The following is a 20,926-nucleotide window of genomic DNA, read 5'->3' on the forward strand; positions in this document are numbered from 1 at the left end:
CGATGCAGGCCCATTGGACCTCTTGTTTGGTGTTTTTTTTAACGTCCTATCAACAACTAAGGTCATTTAAGGACGTGCCTTCATATGTGTTGTGTATGCATGCTTGAGACAAGGTATGTTGGTTGGTGTTATTACCTCATTGTGATAGTGCAGATATCTAATGCCGAATTTATAGTGTTATCTCACTGAAATACCATGCCGAAGGCACCTGAGACAGCATTCTGCCCGGTTACATTACTGACAACAGTTATGACCCTTCTTTGTGATTGAGCTGGTAATTTGTAGCCACAGGTTCGACTCCTAGTAAAGACACATAAATACACGTAACACTAATGTTTGTACTGTATAATGATTACCATTCAACAGTCTCTTTGTGAAAAATGTGAAGTACTCCACTGTTAAATAATCAATGTGATTGATCTGTTCATTGTTAGTGCAGTCCTAAACAGTCAATGGGTGGAGCTCTGTGATCCAGTTGTTTGTTTTGTGTCGGGCATTGGTAGCTTAATGGTATGTTTTGTCTTATTTTCAGATTAAATTTTAAAATGTCTGTCCAGAAATAGGAGAAGTTTGGTGAAATCTTTATCTGATTGAGATAATGTTAAGTCTCTAAACATCTGTGTTTTGTTTCACTTTTTAAAAATTATGAAAACATGCTGATTTTAGTTTGAATGATTTTCAGGTAAAGCTGATTGAGTTTGATACGGTGGTTACCATTGAGATGTTCCAATGTCAGATGTAGAATCCACAGCACTAACTCACTTAGACAGATGTTTATTGCTTTCTCCTTGTTGTCTTTTTCAGCACCAAGATGTCCGGGGACGAGGAGGAAATCTTGTTTGATGATGTTTACGAAGTTTGTGAGACAATTGGAAAGTAAGTATTTGCTATTGTGATCCTTTGATTGTATTTAAAAAGATTTGCATCATAATCTTCAGAAACCTTGGATGTGTATTTACTGGGTGGTGGACTATGTAAATTAATGCTGCTGCTGTTTTCTGATAAAAATATTGACAAGAAAAAGTTTACATGGGATTTTGAATTTTGTTTGTTGACATTTTGTTCAGCAGCAGCAGCGAGAAGGCTTTTGAGCAACGTGGTCCTCAAATCGTCAAAGGCATATATATGCTACATGCTCTCGTAGGACGCGGCATTGACATAAAACATTCACATGGCATCAATCAACTTGAAGTTTTGTGTTTTTAGGTTACTTCTCAAAAAGTATAATTGCTGAGGCTTTTGTACTTGGATTACAGTTCAGATGATACATTACCTCACATTATCATTCGATGTTGTGGGAAATTGAAGGAAAGCTTTATTCTCATAGCAACGAATCAAAGGAGTAAAACTGAAAATAAGTTTTTTTTTCTTGCGATGGTGACATCAAACTTTTGCATTTAGCAGCAACATTCTGGTTTCATCTTCAGATTATTTCTGAAAAACAACAAGTGCTCAGGCATTCACGATACAAGTGGGTCATTAAATTTTAATCGTGTTCTTGCCGGGATGAAGGAGTGATAGCAGGACTTAAGGCATAACAAAGCCAATATTTCATCTTTGAAAAAAAAAAAAAAAAAAAAAACCCCAACATCTTGATGCTGTCAATGTTGTCCTCAATTGCGGGCATTGACTGACAAAGCGGACACAGCGAGACATCTCTTTCCTTTGGATTCTTGTTCCCTCTACATTGTCCATGTAATAAAAATTTCTGTTTTGTCAATCGGCAATTTTTTTATGTTTACATTGTCGGCACAGGCAGAAAACAATGTCAAACAAACCTCAAACTTGTAGTTAATGTAGCAGTGTAAGTTACAAAGATGTAACTGAAGACATAGTAGTGTTAACACAAAGATAATTGTGTACTAAGTCTATTCCGTCTTTTCGTATTGCAGAGTTATCTGCACTTGTGAGCAGGTATTGATTGTTACGTTACTTGATTGTGAGAGTAACATCATCAATTTTTGAGAAAACAACGTAATTTTCTCACACAAACCAATGACGTAACAATCAATACCTGCTCACAAGAGAAGATAACTCTGCAATACGCAAAGACAGAATAGGTTTTATGAATGAGTTTAGAACAGATTAGTACTAGCAGCTGGAGATTTTAAGGCTTTTTTTAGATCTGCTTGATTACAAGATCGTAAATAACTGCTATGAGAATATGTCAAACGTTCGTTACAGAATTTCAATGAAATACAAATACCTGTTAATAAGAGGTGATTAATTCACTGCTGCTAAAGAAAAAAACCCACAGCATTTCAGTATAAATGCATATTGCAAACTGTATGAAACAGTCTTTGTAGAACCACATTAAACATTTAAGGAGAGGACTTATATAGACTATGCCCAATTCCATAAGTACAATAAAATAGTCTGAAACAATTGAACATTTAGACATTGGCGTATGGTCACTTCCTGGATTTCACATCTAAAACACGTCTAAAACCACATCCATGCTCTGTTAATGTCATGATTCACTTACCGTTAATGTCATGATTCACTTACCGTTAATATCATGTTTCCCCTGATGAATGAACAGTGATATTAAACAGAATTCACGGTACATTAATGTTCCTGGGGTTCAGTTTATTCTGTCAACGACAAAATGAAAAGTTTCATTTAATTTAGATTCAAAATCATCACCATGAAACACCAAAGAGAATCTACAAATATATTAATTAGTTGGTCTGGAAAAGTATTGAATTTGAGATTAGACTTTACAACATTTACAAGGCCTTGTATATACATAGCTGGGTAAGAGAAAGGTTCCTTCATTCTATATTGGGAAAGTCTACAAGTATTATGCTACCTTTCCAAGCTTTTAAAATCAAGTTATTGACAGTTCCACTCCTAACAGTATACACATGTGACAGGACGTATCAATGATGGAAGATTTAGTTTTCAAATCAATTCATGTTTTTTCTCAATCTTGGCAATTAGCCGAACCCTCCTAGACATACACTTTATCTCCTGGGAAAAGGGCATTTCAGTATAAATACATATTGTTTTCCCGTATAAGCCAGTTTGGCCAAATTCAATGTCTTTGGGAAGCTATAGTCAAAGGAATTCTTATCTGTTTTATAATATCTTTTAAAATAATGGAATTATGAGCTTATCATAAAGTATAACATTTTGTAGGTTACTATTTAAAGAATCAACACCCTAGTAAGGTACTAGTTGCTTCTAGTGACTTTGTAAGGAGAATTTCTCTTAACCTCATTTGGTAGATAATTGTCAGACTATTCGGCCATTAGGTCCCAGGTTTGGTCCATAGCTGAGGCCCTGAATAGACCTCGGTTGTGTTCATGAGATCGGATATAAATAAAAACCAGACGATGTAAGTCAAATATCTGGTAAATGCCATTTTCTTTAAAGAAAACAATTCCCTGCTCTAAAGGCATGATTGGAGTTTTTCAATATGAACAATATTTGATGCAAGATATGATGTCACAATGCATGTGTGATGTCAAAAACTATTGTTAGGTCATGGTGTTATTTAACACAAAGTATTTCATGGTCTTGTTGTTTTGGATACTTGAAGCACTCTTTGTGTTTTATCAGATGATAAGGAACATCAAGTCGAATGAAATGAGCCATGTAGCTCAGTGTTGGCCTGTGTGTGTGAGGTCAGAGGTCAAAATTTACCAGACTCTTGCATGTCGGAGATATACATCATGCAATCACTCAGAGGCCGAGTGCCTTCTGGGGCCAATTCCAGCCACACAGGAGCTAGCTGGATCCTGTCTCTTACCAGATCACCTTTTATTGGGCTTAATGGTGCATTTATGGACATATTACTTCTATGGTTTTAGCCTGTGGCTGTCAAAGAATACAAACGAGGTTACACAACCAGTCTTCAACTCTTAGCAATCCTGTTGTAGGAGGCGCTATTACTGATGCAATGATTGGATCTACAGGGACCTGTTTATAATATGTAGGTGTTGGGATGAAGATTTCAAATACTTTCCCAAGTGAATGCATTTAATTGTGATGTCACCAGGGTGATATGACTTACAATGTAAGAGACAATGCTTCTTAAATGATAATTTCACCATGATAATATGACCAACATTGTAACGTTGCTGTCACCATGGCATGTGATGTAATTCATTTCCTTGTCATGTCACCATGCTTATAAAATCTCCTAGAATTGTGTTTAAAATCACCATGGGAATATGCCAAAATTAACGTTTTATTGACATCATATTACATGACATACGATTGAATTCAATAACATCATGACATACTCGTATGAAAAATGTCTTGCATGAATTTACCCTGAAGAACAAAACAACACTATGATTGCTTGTCAGTGAAGCATTGTCACGTGAGCCAGCGTCTCCAATTTACCGAGATGTGATAAGTATCAACCTACTTGTTGTATTGTTAGGAGGAGAAAGATCAGCGGAATTCTACGGAGTCAAGGCAGACAATAGGAAATTGATTTCTTACATTTGAATACATGAATACACAAAGAAGTTTTGGGTGCCATTGTTACAGTACATGCAATGTTGGACTGGAGTGGGAATTCCCTGTCCCGTCTTGTGTTACCATGACAACACGAAGGAGTCGCCCGTCATTGTGAGCGTACATTAACAACCGGACAGGAAGCCAGTGTCTACACCCATCAGTTGACATGAAGATTCAGACTGCCACTTCTACTTGTTTTGCTGGTTTTTTGTCATTATTCATTCTAAATTTCTTGGATCCAGAACTTATTTTTAGATTGTTTTTCAGATTTCTTACAGATTACGTAAAGTTTAGATCAGATTAAAATTCACTAGAATTTTAAGTTACTAAAGATAATCTGCTGTATAGCAGATATTTCTGTATAAAGGTATTGGCGAAGTAAAAATACAATCTCGATAATCTGCTGCGATATCTTTGACCTAAAGGTATGTTTTATTCCATATAATCAGGAATCGTTGATTTTCGGTCTGATATCACTTGCAGGAAAGTGTCATTGTTCATATTCTTTTGAGATGAATTCTTTTGAAATAATAGACAAATGACCGGCCAGAAATTAGTCATGTGACACATTTGTTGTCAGTGATTGGTGACTGGTAGGCAAGATTTGTAAGGCGGCCATTGTCTGTAGAAATGGTTTGTGACCATGGATGTAATTAGTACCTGCCAACCTAGTTGTTTTGGCTGTGTTTGGCGATGAGGTGATGAAGTGTTGGTCCAGTAGACTGATCGCAGTCACTATGATCACCATTAGATTACATACTAACTGGGGCCCTCAGCTCAGCCCTAAATAGTCTAAGGCCAAGTGGATAAAATGTAAGGCCAAATCAATATAGTCTAAGGCCAAGGTAAAAGTTCATATCCAAGTCCCAGATGGTCTTAGGCCAAGCACATCAAATTAAGGCCAAGTCAATTAAGTCTAAGGACAATGAATTCTGAGATGAATTAATGTAAATGAAGTCATATTCCAAGCAAATAAAGGTTCCAATCCAAGTCTTACACCAAATCGGTTAAGTATAGGCCAAGGCACTAAGTCCAAATAGTTCAGATAGGCATAAATACTAGTTAAAAAAAAATTCATGTGTTCAGAATTGTTATAACGACACTTCAAATCGTTCTTATGTTGCTGGTTTTCCAGAAATTCATCCTAGTGAGGTACGCCTGATAACCCCCGGAATCAGCTTTATTTTGAACTGATATTTTTGTTTTATTTTGAGGATAGAAGGTTTGATTAGTTCTAGCTGTGCAGAACGCATGGATTTAATGTGCTGTAGCTTCAGTGAGTCGGACATACAAAGGATATATTTTTTCAAAATTCAATGAAAAACTATAGAGCTTTAAAGGCTGGCATGCTGGAGTACTTGGACAGCTCTTTTCATCTGTTGCTTAAAGTTAGCAGGCCTCCAGAGAGAAGAAAAGTCAATAAACGTCAAATTACTCTGGATATTTTTAAGTGTGTCTCTTTTCTTCGGCTGGTTGTAAATCAGATCTGACATTCAGAATCAGATATAAATTAAGAGACTATGTCCTACACAGTTAAACCCTGGTCGTCCTTAGATGTAGAAATATCATGGTTACTTTAGACAAGATGAACACAAACGATTTACATAAGAATACATTTACCTACATCATTTCCCTCTGACACCCTAATTATAAAAAGTATTAATATACCTCTACTTTATTTACTCTATATAAAAGTAATTGGTTAAATCAAATATATCCCCACTTTCACCTGGCTGTGTTTTAGTCCTGTGTGTTAGTCTGGGAACTAAAACACACCTACACTCGGGTGTTTCCGCCTAGCCAATCAGACGAGAGGTTGGCGGAGCTTGCTACCGAACTTGGAAGCAACGCGCGAGGTGGGTGGAGCTTGCTACTGAACTCGGAAGCATTCAGCTGTTTTGCCATCAAACCGGTAGTTGGGACGTGAAGCTATACAGCTTATGGTTTACAAATATTTTCTAGTTAAAACTGTCTCTCCAGTGTGTATCGGTATAACAAAACGGTTAAAGTATGGGATTGAGGGATATATCAAGTTTCTGTATACCAGCCACTTCCTACTGACTTGGCCAGGGAGAATTTCCAGTATTTAGCTGATGAGTACAGCACCGGACTGGTGAACTAGGGTCCTGGGTTCGATCTCTTGTGGTGGTATGGAAAAATTACATTGGCACCCACATAGGGACCCAGGAAATGTTGACAAAAATTGCTGTTAACCCTAGAAACACTGAGATTGAGTTGTCTCCTGGAAACATAGTATATCACCCTGGTAAAGTACAAGCTTTTTCCTTCTGTAGGACAGTTTATCCTTAGCTCATTTAGTAGGACAGTTTATCCTTAGCTCATTTTGTAGGACAGTTTATCCTTAGCTCATTTGGTAGGACAGTTTATCCTTAGCTCATTTGGTAGATCATCACACTAGTAAACCAGAGGTCCTGGGTTCAATCTCAAGCTGAGGCGGCTTTGCATTAAAAAACAACAACTGGAAAACAAAGCATGAATTCTAGGGTTTTGAAATAATCCTTAACAGGAAAAAGATGCTTAACTCATTCACCCCTACATATTTAAACTGGAATTGCTCAGTCTTTGATTTGGTAAGGTTCAAATGTGACTTTAGGGGTGAATGGGTTAATTAAAGTGTCAAAATATTTCTAGATCTGGCTTTAGAAAATTCAATTTTGAAATTCCCTTTTCAACAGATAAATGCACATACAGCCGATGATTCCCTTGACAATTTAAATACTATGTAATCTAAGCTGTGTAGTTACATTGACTCCCATGAATTAACAGTCATTTGGGAGGGTGAAAAAGGCCAAATTCATGCACAGGGAACATTTCCCAGTATGACAATAATGTCATCCGCCTGATTAACTTGTTATGGAGAGAATTACATGATACCTGCATGGCTCCATGTATTTACTGCATTTTCCTGGGAACTACTACCTGGGGGTAGCCCGCTGGAGTAAAATATAGTATTTTGTAAAAATATTACCAGATAGCCGTCTCTGACAGATAACAATACTTGAGGGTAATGCATTAAATCAACTTCTATATGAAGGGGTAGTATATATGTACTGGTGTACTGATACCTGTCTCTGTCTAACCAAACACCACGGTGTGCCTCTGGAGATGTTTAGATTGGTGTGCTTTAATTGTGCTTTAGGTTCTATAAACAGCTACGGTCATTTAAGAATGAGTCAGGTTTTGGTGTCGGAGGAAAACCGGGGTACCTAGAGAAAAACCATTGACCTGCGGCCTATACATGTTGACTGCCCCACGTAGGCTCTGAACCAGCAACTTTGTGGTGGAAGGCTGGTGATCGTAGACGGTTGAACCCCTTAACCATTTGGCCACCACGGCTTCCCTCTGGAGATGAAATCCTAAATTGTATCTGATGTAAATTCTAAATTGGTTTATGTGATAAAATTGTGTAAAATTCTTCTTTTTTATTAGCCTCCATCTGGAAATTATGCAAACAAGGAAAAAATAAAGCTCATTGCCCACATTAACCGTTAGCCTGTGCTTCTCCAGATAGCCCATAAAAGTTTTTTTTCAGATGTATAAACATAGCATAGCCCATGGGATAGATAATGTTGGAAATTTTGATTCCATTGTATGAATGACTACACAGCTGATTAACTGATTACCCTGTGGCCAGTTTCCCAGTGCGTGCCTACATGTGAATCCCCATTAGGAGAAATACTAAAGTGTATGAAGAGCGGCGGGGGGAGTTGTTAATGGAATGTTTTATTAATCTCAAAAATATTGTTTGGAGGTGACCTCAGTTTTCGGTAAACTTTGCAACCCCGCCTAGCCCTGCAATCACTGCTGTTTTAGACCCTAGGCCTAAACCAATGTATAGATCCCAGTACTAGCATCATCACACGACTGACAATAATCTGAACGGCCAATCAACCACATAATTGGAGATGGAATTAGAATGGCTCGAATTAGAATCGGTTTGTATAGAAGATATAACTAGATCAGCCACCGCTCTGTGTGGTATTGGTACGGGAGTAGTGTTCACCTGCAATTGGATCTAAAATTGTCTGTGGAACCTCATAATTGATCTAAAAAATAACTGGGGAGGAACTTATTTATAGAAATCTATCGATGTTGTCACCAAAAGAATCTAAGTAATGATTATATGTAAGGAGCTTTTCTGTATAGAATCATAGTATAGAATTAATACATATCATTGTCGTATAGAATTAATACATAACATTGTCGTATAGAATTGATACAGATCATTGTCGTCTAGAAGTAATACAGATCATTGGCGTATAGAATTAATACGATAATGATACGTATTACTTCTATACGGCAGGGATATGTATTAATTATATACCTCAATGATATGTATTAATCCTAACAGGACAATGATATGTATCAATTCTATATGACAACGATATGTATTAATTCTATACCACATCATTGTCGTATAGCATTAATACACATCATTGTCGTATAGACTTACTAAATATCATAGTCGTATAGAATTAATACAGATCATTGTCGTCTAGAAGTAATACAGATCATTGGCGTATAGAATTAATATGTATCATTGACGTATAGAATTATAACGTATCATTGTCGGATAGAATGAATACATATCATTGTGGTATAGAATTAATATGTAGCTTCGTCGCATATAATCAATATGTATCATTGTGGTATATAATTAATACATATCCCTGCCGTATAGAAGTAATACGTATCATTATCGTATAGAATTATACCAGATCATTGTCGTATAGCATTAATACACATCATTGTCGTATAGACTTACTAAATATCATAGTCGTATAGAATTAATACATCTAATTGTCATATAGAATTGATACAGATCATTGTCGTCTAGAAGTAATACAGATCATTGTCGTATATAATTAATACATATCAGTGTCGTATAGAATTAATACGATAATGATACGTATTACTTCTATACGGCAGGGATATGTATTAATTATATACGACAATGATCTGGTATAATTCTATACGATAATGATATGTATTAAATCTATACGACAATGATACATATTGATTATATGCGACGAAGCTACATATTAATTCTATACCACAATGATACATATTGATTATATGCGACGAAGCTACATATTAATTCTATACGACTATGATATTTAGTAAGTCTATACGACAATGACATGTTATAATTCTATACGTCAATGATACATATTAATTCTATACGCCAATGATCTGTATTAATTCTATACTACAATGATATGTATTAATCCTAACAGGACAATGATATGTATTCATTCTATCCGACAATGATACGTTATAATTCTATACGACAGTGATATGTTATAATTCTATACGTCAATGATACATATTAATTCTATACCACATCATTGTCGTATAGAATTAATACATATCATTGTCGCATAGAATTAATACATATCATTGTGGTATATAATTAATACATATCATTGTCGTATAGAATTAATACGTATCATTATCGTATAGAATTATAACATATCATTGTCGTATAGAATTAATACATATCATTGTCGTATATGAAGAGGTTCGGTGATACATTGTGGAGGGTGTATAATAAAGACAGAAGAGAAAAGGAAAACGGGGCTTTGCAATATTTATGTAAATAGGAAAGCAGGGGCCTTGCAATATGTGACTGGTTTCCATTAGCCAATGTTTGTCAACAAAAGTGTAACAGGAGAAGAAAGAAAAATGCACGGCCAGACTGGGATTCAAACTGGGGACCCTCCAAACTCTGGATGGACACTTGAACCAATTGAGCTACCTGGTCACTGGCGATCGACTCAGTCCACTACAGTCCTCCCCCTTTCTTCCAAGTCTTCCTGCAAAGCCATCACTATTTACAACCCAGGTTCAGGTATCCCCTAGCCAAGCATTCACCCACTACTTGAAACAAGGGTTGTCACAGGCACCACCCTAACAGGAGAAGAAAGAGAAATAAAAGGTACAGACCGGGATTCGTACACAGGACTCTCCCAACTCTAGACAGATGCTCTACCAATTGAGCTACCTGGTTGCCGACAATTGACCCAGTCAAGTTCTGTTACAATCCTCCCTCCTTTTTCTGACTTTTTGACCCTAAACACATCACTATTTACAACCCAGGTTCAAGTATCTCTTTGCCAAGCATTCACACAGTCCTTGAAGCAAGGGTTGGTCGCACACACCACTGTTATAGGAGAAAGAGATATGCATGGCCAGCCCGGGATTCCAGGACCCTTTGAACTCTAGATAGATGCTCTACCAGTTGAGCCACCTGGTTGCCCCCGCATTACCCCAGTTCAGTTCTGCTACATAAGTAATATCAAATTTTGACAAGTCATTTGTGTCAATGGTATGTAGAACCACTATTCTCCTCCAGTAGACCCAGATATCCACACTTGCAGTCAGGGAAAGATATCTTCTTCTCTCATTTCCGTGTGTAAGATAAAGATGTCCAAGGTAAGAAAGGTGTTTCTCACATACTTCACAGGGTGATCCCGTTGTTGCTAGGGAAAAGATAACTCTATCTTACACAGGGTAGGGAAAGACAGCTGACATGCGCTATGACATCATAATTTAAGGAATGATTTTAACGCGATTCATTCAATATGTCCATAAACCCGTTGTTGTTATGACCTCATAAATGTTGAAAAAATAAATATCATTCCTTATATTTACATTGACGAATCCTTTCAGTGGATCGATATAACAACAAATAAAACAAATAAACAGGGTTTGTTCCTGCTTATACATGGGTGCAACGCAGTGGCGAGAACAGTGTTTTTTCGCGGGGAAATGTGACACTATCGTGAGAGATCTTAGCAACCGTCAACAACAATAACCGCAACAAAATGTAGTTCCATATTCAATGTTTATTTGTAGCACAGGACACGTGAATACGTGGATATTTCACAAAGCACAGTTCAATAATATTTTAAGATGTAAGAATTAAGCATCTAGGTCGGTCGTTCCGAGTGAGTAGTTTTTGTAGTGTATTACTACGCAGTGTGATCAGGTTACTATCAGTTCCCACGTGCTGAGATTCTATGAACACCTGTGTTATGCATTTATGAATGTAATTTTTGTCAATGGGTCTAAGCATACAGAATGTAAATATAATGGATTGATTTTATTGTTTCCGTGATGTCATACAATTGTTGTGAATGGGGAATCATCCGTCTCAACCCTAGGGCTTTGGGGTTTGCCGGAAGTATAAGATCAATGTATGTCCTAAAAATAATCACGCATGGGTCTGTTCCATAGATAGGGATATCTCAACCCTTGTGTAAGAGTTTGGCTGGCCAGCACTCGGCAAGCCTCGTGCTGACCAGCCAAACTCTTACACTCGGGTTGAGTTATCCCTGTCCACGGAACAGACCCATGTAAGATTCTATTAGTGTGTAATATCTTACACCCCGTTTCTTGTCACGTGACATCACAATTACTCAACAATGATGTGACGTCACAAATTCGGAAAAGTCTGATATCGCAATGCAGAAAAGGCGACGTGATGACAATAAAACCTTTTACAATATATCGACCGTACACTTTAGAAAGATGAGATTAGGTTTTCTTTGCAAACAAAATGAGGTATACTAAATCTTGCTGACTGATTCGTTTTCGTCAAAAAAAAGATCCAGGGATAAGTTGATATTTTCGAAATGATAGCCAGTCCAAACCCATTTTCATTGTTTCTGAACTTATTCTGGTAGTTTGAATGAGTTAACCCTTTCACCACTGTAGACCATAATGGGCTCATCCAGATCAATGCATGATAGAGTCTACTAAAGTTACATGGGGGTGAAAGGGTTAAAAATACTTCATCAAGCCCTCAGGTTTTACCAAATTTGAAAACACCTTGGGTGGAATTTCGCTATCCTACACCCGAGGACATGTAAGAGTCTTATAGTCTTATCCTAGGGTAAGGAGGTGGGGATTTCCCCCGCCAAACAATTGCATGACGTCACAGCTATAATGCAATGCAGTCACGTCAACAAAACGCTGATCATAAAAGGTAACTCCAATTTGCTGGAAATTATGAAACCAGCATTTACTTATGATGTAACCAACACTTGTATTTGACGTGCGAGAAAGATAATCATTCCCCACTTAAGGAGTAAGACAGAAAAATCTTAACTCTCAGTGTAAGATTATTAAAGGTTTGGCCCTCGATAAAGCCTTGGCTAGACATTTAAGAATGTTATCCCTTGGATTGAGATTTTTTGGTCTTATCCCTTAGGTGGGGAAAGATAGTGTTAGTCCAGCGGAAGATTTCAATAGTCTCGGACTATTGGCTAACCCTCATTGTGAAGGTCTGATTTATGTTAAACTTAAATGTACTAGTAAGCAAGTTCCTTACAAAGTTGAGGAGACTCATTGATTTTACTGTTTATCTGCTTCTTGTCTCCCTAACTCTCGTTAACTTGTCTGATTCTTTTCTGAAAAAACTATCGGCCAGGTTCTAATAAAATTTCACATGACTATTGATGGGCATGTGTTGATGTGCGGGGTGGAGGTATAGGGGATGAAGGCATTTACTGTATACAATCCAGGACAGTGGTGGAGGGGAGGTAACTCTTACTGACTTCAAGATTAAATTGTGTTGCCTAATTACATTATGGCAAAACTCCAGAGACTTGTGTTTTATTTACACACAGAAATCGAAACTAAAACATATTAGCCAACTGAACATTTTTGAACGTAATTTTTTTTTAAATTAACATGCTAAATCAGAAACCTGCTATCAAAAGTTAAGTTCTTATCATCAAGTACAACATGAATGAACATCATAAACAGATAGAATTGATAAATACAGACAATCACTGAGGCATTTAGGGCCATAAAGACATCTTTCTGACAAGATCTTGGTGAAAATAATAATTTATTTTTCAACGGAAAAAATCTACCTGCAAAACTTTGTGATTGAGGCATCTTTTTACCAGCATAATTTCTAAGTAGGCAGGCATGTTACTACATGTAGTAGATATGTGTTAGATTTCAACCTTGACATAGATACAACTGTGCTTTATATGGATATGTATCTATAACACACACTGTCCTGGTCGTTACCTGTAGAGCAAATTCCATACGAAGAGCTTTTATTTTTACTTGGGTATTCAGAATGTTTATCTTGTGTAAGAAAGATAACTCCATCAGCACTACTGGCAAAATCTTACTGCTTATTTCTCTTGGCTGAAATGCCTATTGATTAATACTATAAATCACAAATCATTCCTGTGGTCATCATCTGTTGTGTATGGTTGAGGTGAACATTTTCTTACAATGGTTGACAATGACATGGAGGAGAAAATAGTTAATTGATGCAGCTGTTACAGAATCAGGTCAATAAACAGTGTGTAAGTTAAATTAATAGTGACCTGTACACATTTAATGTCTAGATGGTCCTTTTCTCAGTTTTGTCAGTGTCAGGAATGTTTATTTCTGTAATTTGTTGGAGAAAAGGATTAAATACAGTATTTATTACAGCACATTTGATCAGTATTCAGTGTGATACCACTTAACCCTGAGAAATAATATGTTTATCATAATCTTTCATTTCTTGATTTAAACTGAAGGATCTGTATGTGCTACCTTGTGGATGACACAAGCAGACTAGTTTGATCCTTTGATATACATCAAGAGAATGGTGCAGCAGGGTAATGGTAAAATTGACCAGCTTTGATGTTGGGTTCGGGTCCTTCTGTCCTCGTCACAGGACAGGTATCAGCTTATACGCTAGCAATCACTCAGTTCTTTTCCCCTGAAACCAATTAAAAAGCTAACCACGTGATTTATTCATGACATATTCCAGGGGTGTAGAAGTCCTCTGGAATTTTGATGATGTGTGTAAGGTAACATGTAAGGAAAGGGAGATCACTCTTTAATACTGCAGCATGATCTTAAACAATTTGTTTTACAAATCCTGAATTCAGTTTTTTTATTTGCTTTCTCATATTGCTTCAGTTTATGATTCCAAACACGTGCAGTTTTTATCCTGAAGGTCCTTGATAAGGTGAGTATGTCGGTCTGCTATCAGGGGTTTTCAATTTCACATCACAGGGTCACAGAGTTCCCTCTTGGTACTTTCAACCACAGTGAAGGCAGTCCTGTTTAACATTATTGTCCACTGACTTCATAACACTGTCAGCAAACCTAAACAAATGAAAATGAAAACAGACAGAAACTCTAGTGTTAATCTCCACTGCATGGTACAGCCAGAATCGGGGGATATCATGTAATTGTAAGTCTTTATCTTGTCGCTTACTTGATTAACCTATCTTACCAGAATGGTGTATTAATCCAGGGGTGTGATTCTTCCTCTTGTCAGAGGATTTCCTCTTTACTTATGATTTTTTCGTTGATTTTGAAAATTTCCCATGCAGATTCAAAGAGAAGATGTCTTCTTCCTGAAAGACAAAAGAGAACCCTTTATTCTAAATGGTGGGTTGTAGCACATCGGTTGTCTCCTGTGATTGTTTAGTGTGATACTAGTAAGTTTCCTACAATGTTACCAGGTAATGACCAAGTGGTTTATGACATTGTTGACTAGGTTGTTTACGGTCGTTATAGACAATGGGGTTTATATGTAGCTCAAAGTAATGTTTCTCACAATGTTGCAGACAATATTGCTTACAGTATCATAATGTTGCTTACAAAGTAACATGTGAGGTTTCTTATGATATTTCCTACAAGTACTTGTCACCCTGGTAAAATACTAGCCGATTCTTACCAACTTGGATTTCTCTTTACCTCATTCAGTAGAATGTAAGACTTATATTATAAACCGTAGCTCCCAGGTTTGGCCCTGGTGGAGGCATAGAAAGAAAATAACTTTTATTCAAGTTTTCAAACATGGTTCCAGAATAAATTCCCATTAAATTCTGAAGTGTATAACAGTATAACCGTTAAATCATCAGGCTATGTAGAACATTGTTTGTTTCCGTAATTCCTGTAACTGTTTAGATAATATCTGTATAGTATTAATTGGTAATGCTTATATTTGTTTGTGCTTACATGTAGAATGGAATTAGTGACAGATGGCAGTAAACTATATAGGCTGTACAGATTATGTGTAATCATCTCTCGAGACCTCCTCCAAAACAAACATCTTGATTCAGATAAAAAAGGGCACCTAGATAACTGAAACCTGCCAGAAATCCAAAAATCATCCATTGTTCTATTTATTAATTTTTATAACAACATAATAAAGTTCTTGAAAAAACATGCTTTGTTTTGTTACATTTGAATATCTGAATTGATTAAAATGCTAAAATGAAACAATCAATTTATTGAAAGCCAGGCTGATGAAATCCAAGTTTTCAAGTTGTATAAGATTACAATTATGATCAATATTAAAATTTGATTAAAATATCAATTTGTCATAAATCCAAGGGGTCACAACTTGATAAAACGTTTGAAAATTTACTTCTTTAAGATATGAAGCTAACATGTCAATCTAACAATGTTGTACAGCTAATGCTGCCACTAGTTACAAAAAGTCTTGTTAGATTAACAAGGTATTTACAAGAAGAAATGGTGGTTTATGTTAAAAGGAACAAAAGAGTCAAATTCATAATGACAACTAATTAGTAAGGATAAACCATATTCATCATGAGAGAAGAAACACAAAATGGGACAGGTTGGTCTCATTTGTAAAGTATTTCAGATTTTAAAATTGGGATATTGCTACTAGGTAAACTGATGAACCTCTGAGTTTCTGGGATTGTGTCTTGTTTTCAGTGCACGGATGGCTGTCGGGGACCTGTTATTAGAAAGGAAGATTATGTAATCAGTTTTGACAGCTAAGAAAATTAAATAAAACTCCTACAGGAATTGTCTCTGATGAATCTGAAATAGCTGGAGAAGAACATGTATACTTTAGAGGTTCTGTATATATCACAATATAAAACGTAGGTAGGGTTATATAAAAGTCATTTAGATTATCCATCCATATGTCAAGACCGTTAACGAACATTTCTTAAGTTGTAGAAATTCCTGGATTTAAATTGTAGCCTGACATCCCAGGCCTAGTGGACTGCTAGTTCAGACTTCTTTGTTTAAAAAACTAACTTGTCCTGGGCTCATGAAAAAAAGTTTTGGGGCTTGCTGGCCTCCTACAGGGTCCCTTTGAACACCACTGGGCCTCTTAAGTTTGGGGGGCTTGCTGGCCTCCTTCAGGGTCCCTTTGAACACGACTGGGCCTATTAAGTTTCGGGGGCTTGCTAGCCTCCTTCAGGGTCCCTTTGAACACCACTGCGCCTATTAAGTTTCGGGGGCTTGCTGGCCTCCTTCAGGCTCCCTTTGAACACCACTGGTTCTATGAAGTTTCGGGGGCTTGCTGGCCTCCTACAGGGTCCATTGGAACACCACTGGGCCTATTAAGTTTCGGGGGCTTTGCTGGCCTCCTACAGGGTCCATTTGAACCCCACTGGGCCTATTAAGTTTCGGGGGCTTGCTGGCCTCCTTCAGGCTCCCTTTGAACACCACTGGTTCTATGAAGTTTCGGGGGCTTGCTGGCCTCCTACAGGGTCCCTTTGAACCCCACTGGGCCTATTAAGTTTTGGGGGCTTCCTGGCCTCCTACAGGGTCCCTTTGAACACCCCGGGCCCATTTAGTTTCGGGGGCTTGCTGGCCTCCTACAGGGTCCCTTTGAACCCCACTGGGCCTATTAAGTTTTGGGGGCTTCCTGGCCTCCTACAGGGTCCCTTTGAACACCCTGGGCCTATTAAGGTTCGGGGGCTTGCTGGCCTCCTACAGGGTCCCTTTGAAGACCACTGGGCCTATTAAGTTTGGGGGGCTTGCTGGCCTCCTTCAGGGTCCCTTTGAACACGACTGCGCCTATTAAGTTTCGGGGGCTTGCTGGCCTCCTATAGGGTCCCTTTGAACATCACTGGGCCTATTAAGTTTCGGGGGCTTGCTGGGCTCCTACAGGGTCCCTTTGAACACCACTGAGCCTATTAAGTTTTGGGGGCTTGCTGGCCTCCTACAGGGTCCCTTTGAAGACCACTGGGCCTATTAAGTTTGGGGGGCTTGCTGGCCTCCTTCAGGGTCCCTTTGAACACCACTGCGCCTATTAAGTTTCGGGGGCTTGCTGGCCTCCTGCAGGGTCCCTTTGAACACCACTGGGCCTATTTAGTTTCGGGGGCTTGCTGGCCTCCTTCAGGCTCCCTTTGAACACCACTGGTTCTATGAAGTTTCGGGGGCTTGCTGGCCTCCTACAAGGTCCCTTTGAACACCACTGGGCCTATTAAGTTTCGGGGGCTTGCTGGCCTCCTTCAGGGTCCCTTTGAACACCACTGGTTCTATGAAGTTTCGGGGGCTTGCTGGCCTCCTACAGGGTCCCTTTGAACACCACTGGGCCTATTAAGTTTTGGGGGCTTGCTGGCCTCCTACAGGGTCCCTTTGAACACGACTGCGCCTATTAAGTTTCGGGGGCTTGCTGGCCTCCTACAGGGTCCCTTTGAACACCACTGGGCCTATTAGTTTTGGGGGCTTGCTGGCCTCCTTCAGGGTCCCTTTGAACACCACTGGGCCTATTAGTTTTGGGGGCTTGCTGGCCTCCTACCACTGGGCCTTGAATTATGCTTGAATTTAACATGCCTGTACTTTCAGACTCACACTTTTGCCAATTATTTGTTAGGTCACCAGGTTGGAATGACCAGGATGAGTTCATGCCATGGCGTCCACTGTCCTTCCGTCATCTGCCCATCTTCCATCAACTTCCCTTAATCAACTTCATCTTTGAACTGCTGTTTGGAATTTCACTGAAATCCGTCCTGATGACACATAAGTTAAATAGAATTATAATCTGTAAATTGCCCTGATGTGGCCCTCCCTGAACAAAACCAGTCAGTAGGTAGTAGAGCAGTATTATTGGAGATTGTCAGGCCGTGTTGTAATAGTATTCCTCTCTTTTTGTCTCCATTTTGTATTAAAATTCATAAAAATAATGGGGGCTTTCAGAAATTTTCTTATTGCTTGTGGAAAAATCGCTAGTTGACAAATTCTATAATTATACAGCAGTGAATAATAGTGTCTTTCTTTACTTAACTCATTCACCCCTGCAATTTCATAATGAACTATTCCAACCTTTGAATTGGAAGAGCTCAAATGTGTCTTCAGGGGTGAAGGAGTTAAAAACTACCTGCTTGTCTTGACCTTTAACCTCTATAAAATGAACGCTGAAGATGTAAATATTGAACTAATCACCATCTAAATAACATAAGTTGATATGCCAAGAAGTAATTTGCTGAAAGTTTAGTGTGAGAGTTATTGAGAGCAGGGTGATTACGTATCATAGATGTGATAAAGATAATTTAATTTTCTTTTACCGTGCTATTTTGGTATTTATGAATAATTAACTGTCCGATGGCATATTCTCCCTCGTGCTGTATGTTTATTGAGGAGATTGATTGAACAAGTTCCTAGACAGAGTTGTTATTGATTATATACCCTACTCAATGCAATGCTCTTTCTCAGTAAATGCTTCTGTTTGCTCAAAGTCAAATTGAATGCTTACTCTCAGTGAAAAGTGTTTACTCAAAGGTCAAATCTAACATTTGTTCTCAGTCAAAGAGCAATGGAACTGTTATTTTCAGCAAAGAGTTTCAGTTGCTCAAAGGTTGGTAGAATATTCATTATCAGCCATGGGTGTTGTTTCCTCAAAGGTCAAATGGGCAATTCATTTTTCAAACAAGAGTTCTATTTCATGAAATTTCAATGCAATATTCATTCTTAGTCAAGATTTCTATTTTTTTGAAGGTTAATGGAACACTCATTCTCATCAATGAATACCATTTACTCAGGGGCTAATGAAACACTTATTCTCATCAATGAATTCCATTTACTCAGGGGCTGATGAAACACTCATTCTCATCAATGAATTCCATTTACTCAGGGGCTGATGAAACACTCATTCTCATCAAAGATTCCCATTTACTCAGGGGCTGATGAAACACTCATTCTCGGCCAAGAATTCTTTTTTGCTCAAAGTCAATGGAATACTCATTTTAGTCAGGATTTCTTTTTCTTTATAGGTAAGTGGAGCACTCATTCTCTTCCAAGAATTCCATTTGCTCAAGGTGGATGGAATACTTTTTTCTCAGCCAAGAATCCATTTGCTCGGTAGAGAGTTTTGTTTGCTAAAAGGTCAATGGAACACTCATTCTCAGTCAATAGTTCTTTTTTGATTGAAGGTCAAATGTCAAATGGGAAGGTCATTCTCAGTTAAGGGTGTTTGTTTGCCCTTAGGCTGCTACATTGATTTCTATGTAAAGGGACGCCACTGCTGAATTAATTATTGAAATATAAACTAATTTACTTAATTTTTCAAATGCGCATAACTTGAAAAATATTTGTTATATGTGAATAAAAGTTACATGAAAATTGTTCGTTATTGTCTCTAGTTTAACGTTTACGATTCTAAAGTTGCTTCAGTATTTACCTGTACAGGTGGTAATAAAGGTAAGAAAAGGTGAAACTTTTAATTAATCGGATTTAAGCACCAGAAAGATCATTTTAAAATTGTTTTTGTCAGCAAATGTGATTGGAAAATGATAACAGAGATTATAACCTTCATTTATGACATAAGACGCTGTACATTTACACAGAGATTCTCAGGTAAAAAGGTCAGGTATTTCATCAAGAATTGCATGCGATTTGCTACAGGTTTGAGGTCGTCATTCAATATATTTATTGTCACAGTCGGCATATAGATATATCTTAGCTACAGTCTAGTTTATGATTAAATCATCGATAAATAGTTTGAAGAAATCAATCGGCTCAACAACTGCGACCTGTATCGTACAGGTAACCAGTGCAACAAATAGAGCATAGTGAGATGTGCTCTCTCTTTAGAGTACGAGTAACTAGCCGTGCTGCAGTGTTCTGGACCCTCTGCAGACAACCAGTTAGTTTGTCAGATATACCACAGAGCAGGGCGTTACCATAATCGAACCGAGAGGTAACAAGTGAATGCAACAAAGACTTGCATACATCTGCAGTTAAAAACTGCCGAATACAGCCGATGTTCCTGATCTGGTAGTAACAGGATTTGGCAATAGCGTTCACTTGTTTCTCCATGTTCAGTGAACTATCAAAGTATACCCCTAGGTTTTTAACAGCTGGAACAGTCTCAATAGTTCTGGCACCGACCTTGAGCTGGAGAGCCATTGTTTGCTGACACTTTGGGGAAAAGACGATTAGTTCTGTCTTTTCCTGATTAAGCTTAAGCATGTTGGCGTTCATCCAGCACAGCTCTGCACTTGTTATCCAATGCAGAAGCTATATCATTATGTAGATATAGGAGGGCCGTCTCAGTAGAGTGTCCCATGCGGTAGGCCGATTGCATGTTGTCATGGAGACTGTTTGCATGGAGACGAACCTCTAAACGCCGGGACACAACCTTCTCCAAGATCTTAGACAACTCCTCCTTGTCCATTCCAGGCTTCTTTAACAA

General features: G+C 38.0%; 1 protein-coding gene across 9 annotated transcripts in view; it reads left to right on the top strand.

The window, feature by feature from the left end:
* The window catches only part of LOC110464595 (peripheral plasma membrane protein CASK-like), a 279,718-nt gene that overhangs the window by 13,891 nt on the left and 244,901 nt on the right, over nt 1-20,926 (top strand). For all 9 annotated transcript variants that reach the window (XM_021519889.1, XM_021519887.1, XM_021519891.1 and 6 more), the window contains exon 2: nt 805-876. In XM_021519889.1, the coding sequence (XP_021375564.1) occupies nt 812-876 (65 nt within the window). In that variant the 5' untranslated portion in view covers nt 805-811. The remainder of the gene's footprint in view (nt 1-804; nt 877-20,926) is intronic.

This window comes from Mizuhopecten yessoensis, unplaced genomic scaffold (genome assembly GCF_002113885.1).
Source record: "Mizuhopecten yessoensis strain PY_sf001 unplaced genomic scaffold, ASM211388v2 scaffold11011, whole genome shotgun sequence".
Classification (NCBI taxonomy): domain Eukaryota; kingdom Metazoa; phylum Mollusca; class Bivalvia; order Pectinida; family Pectinidae; genus Mizuhopecten; species Mizuhopecten yessoensis.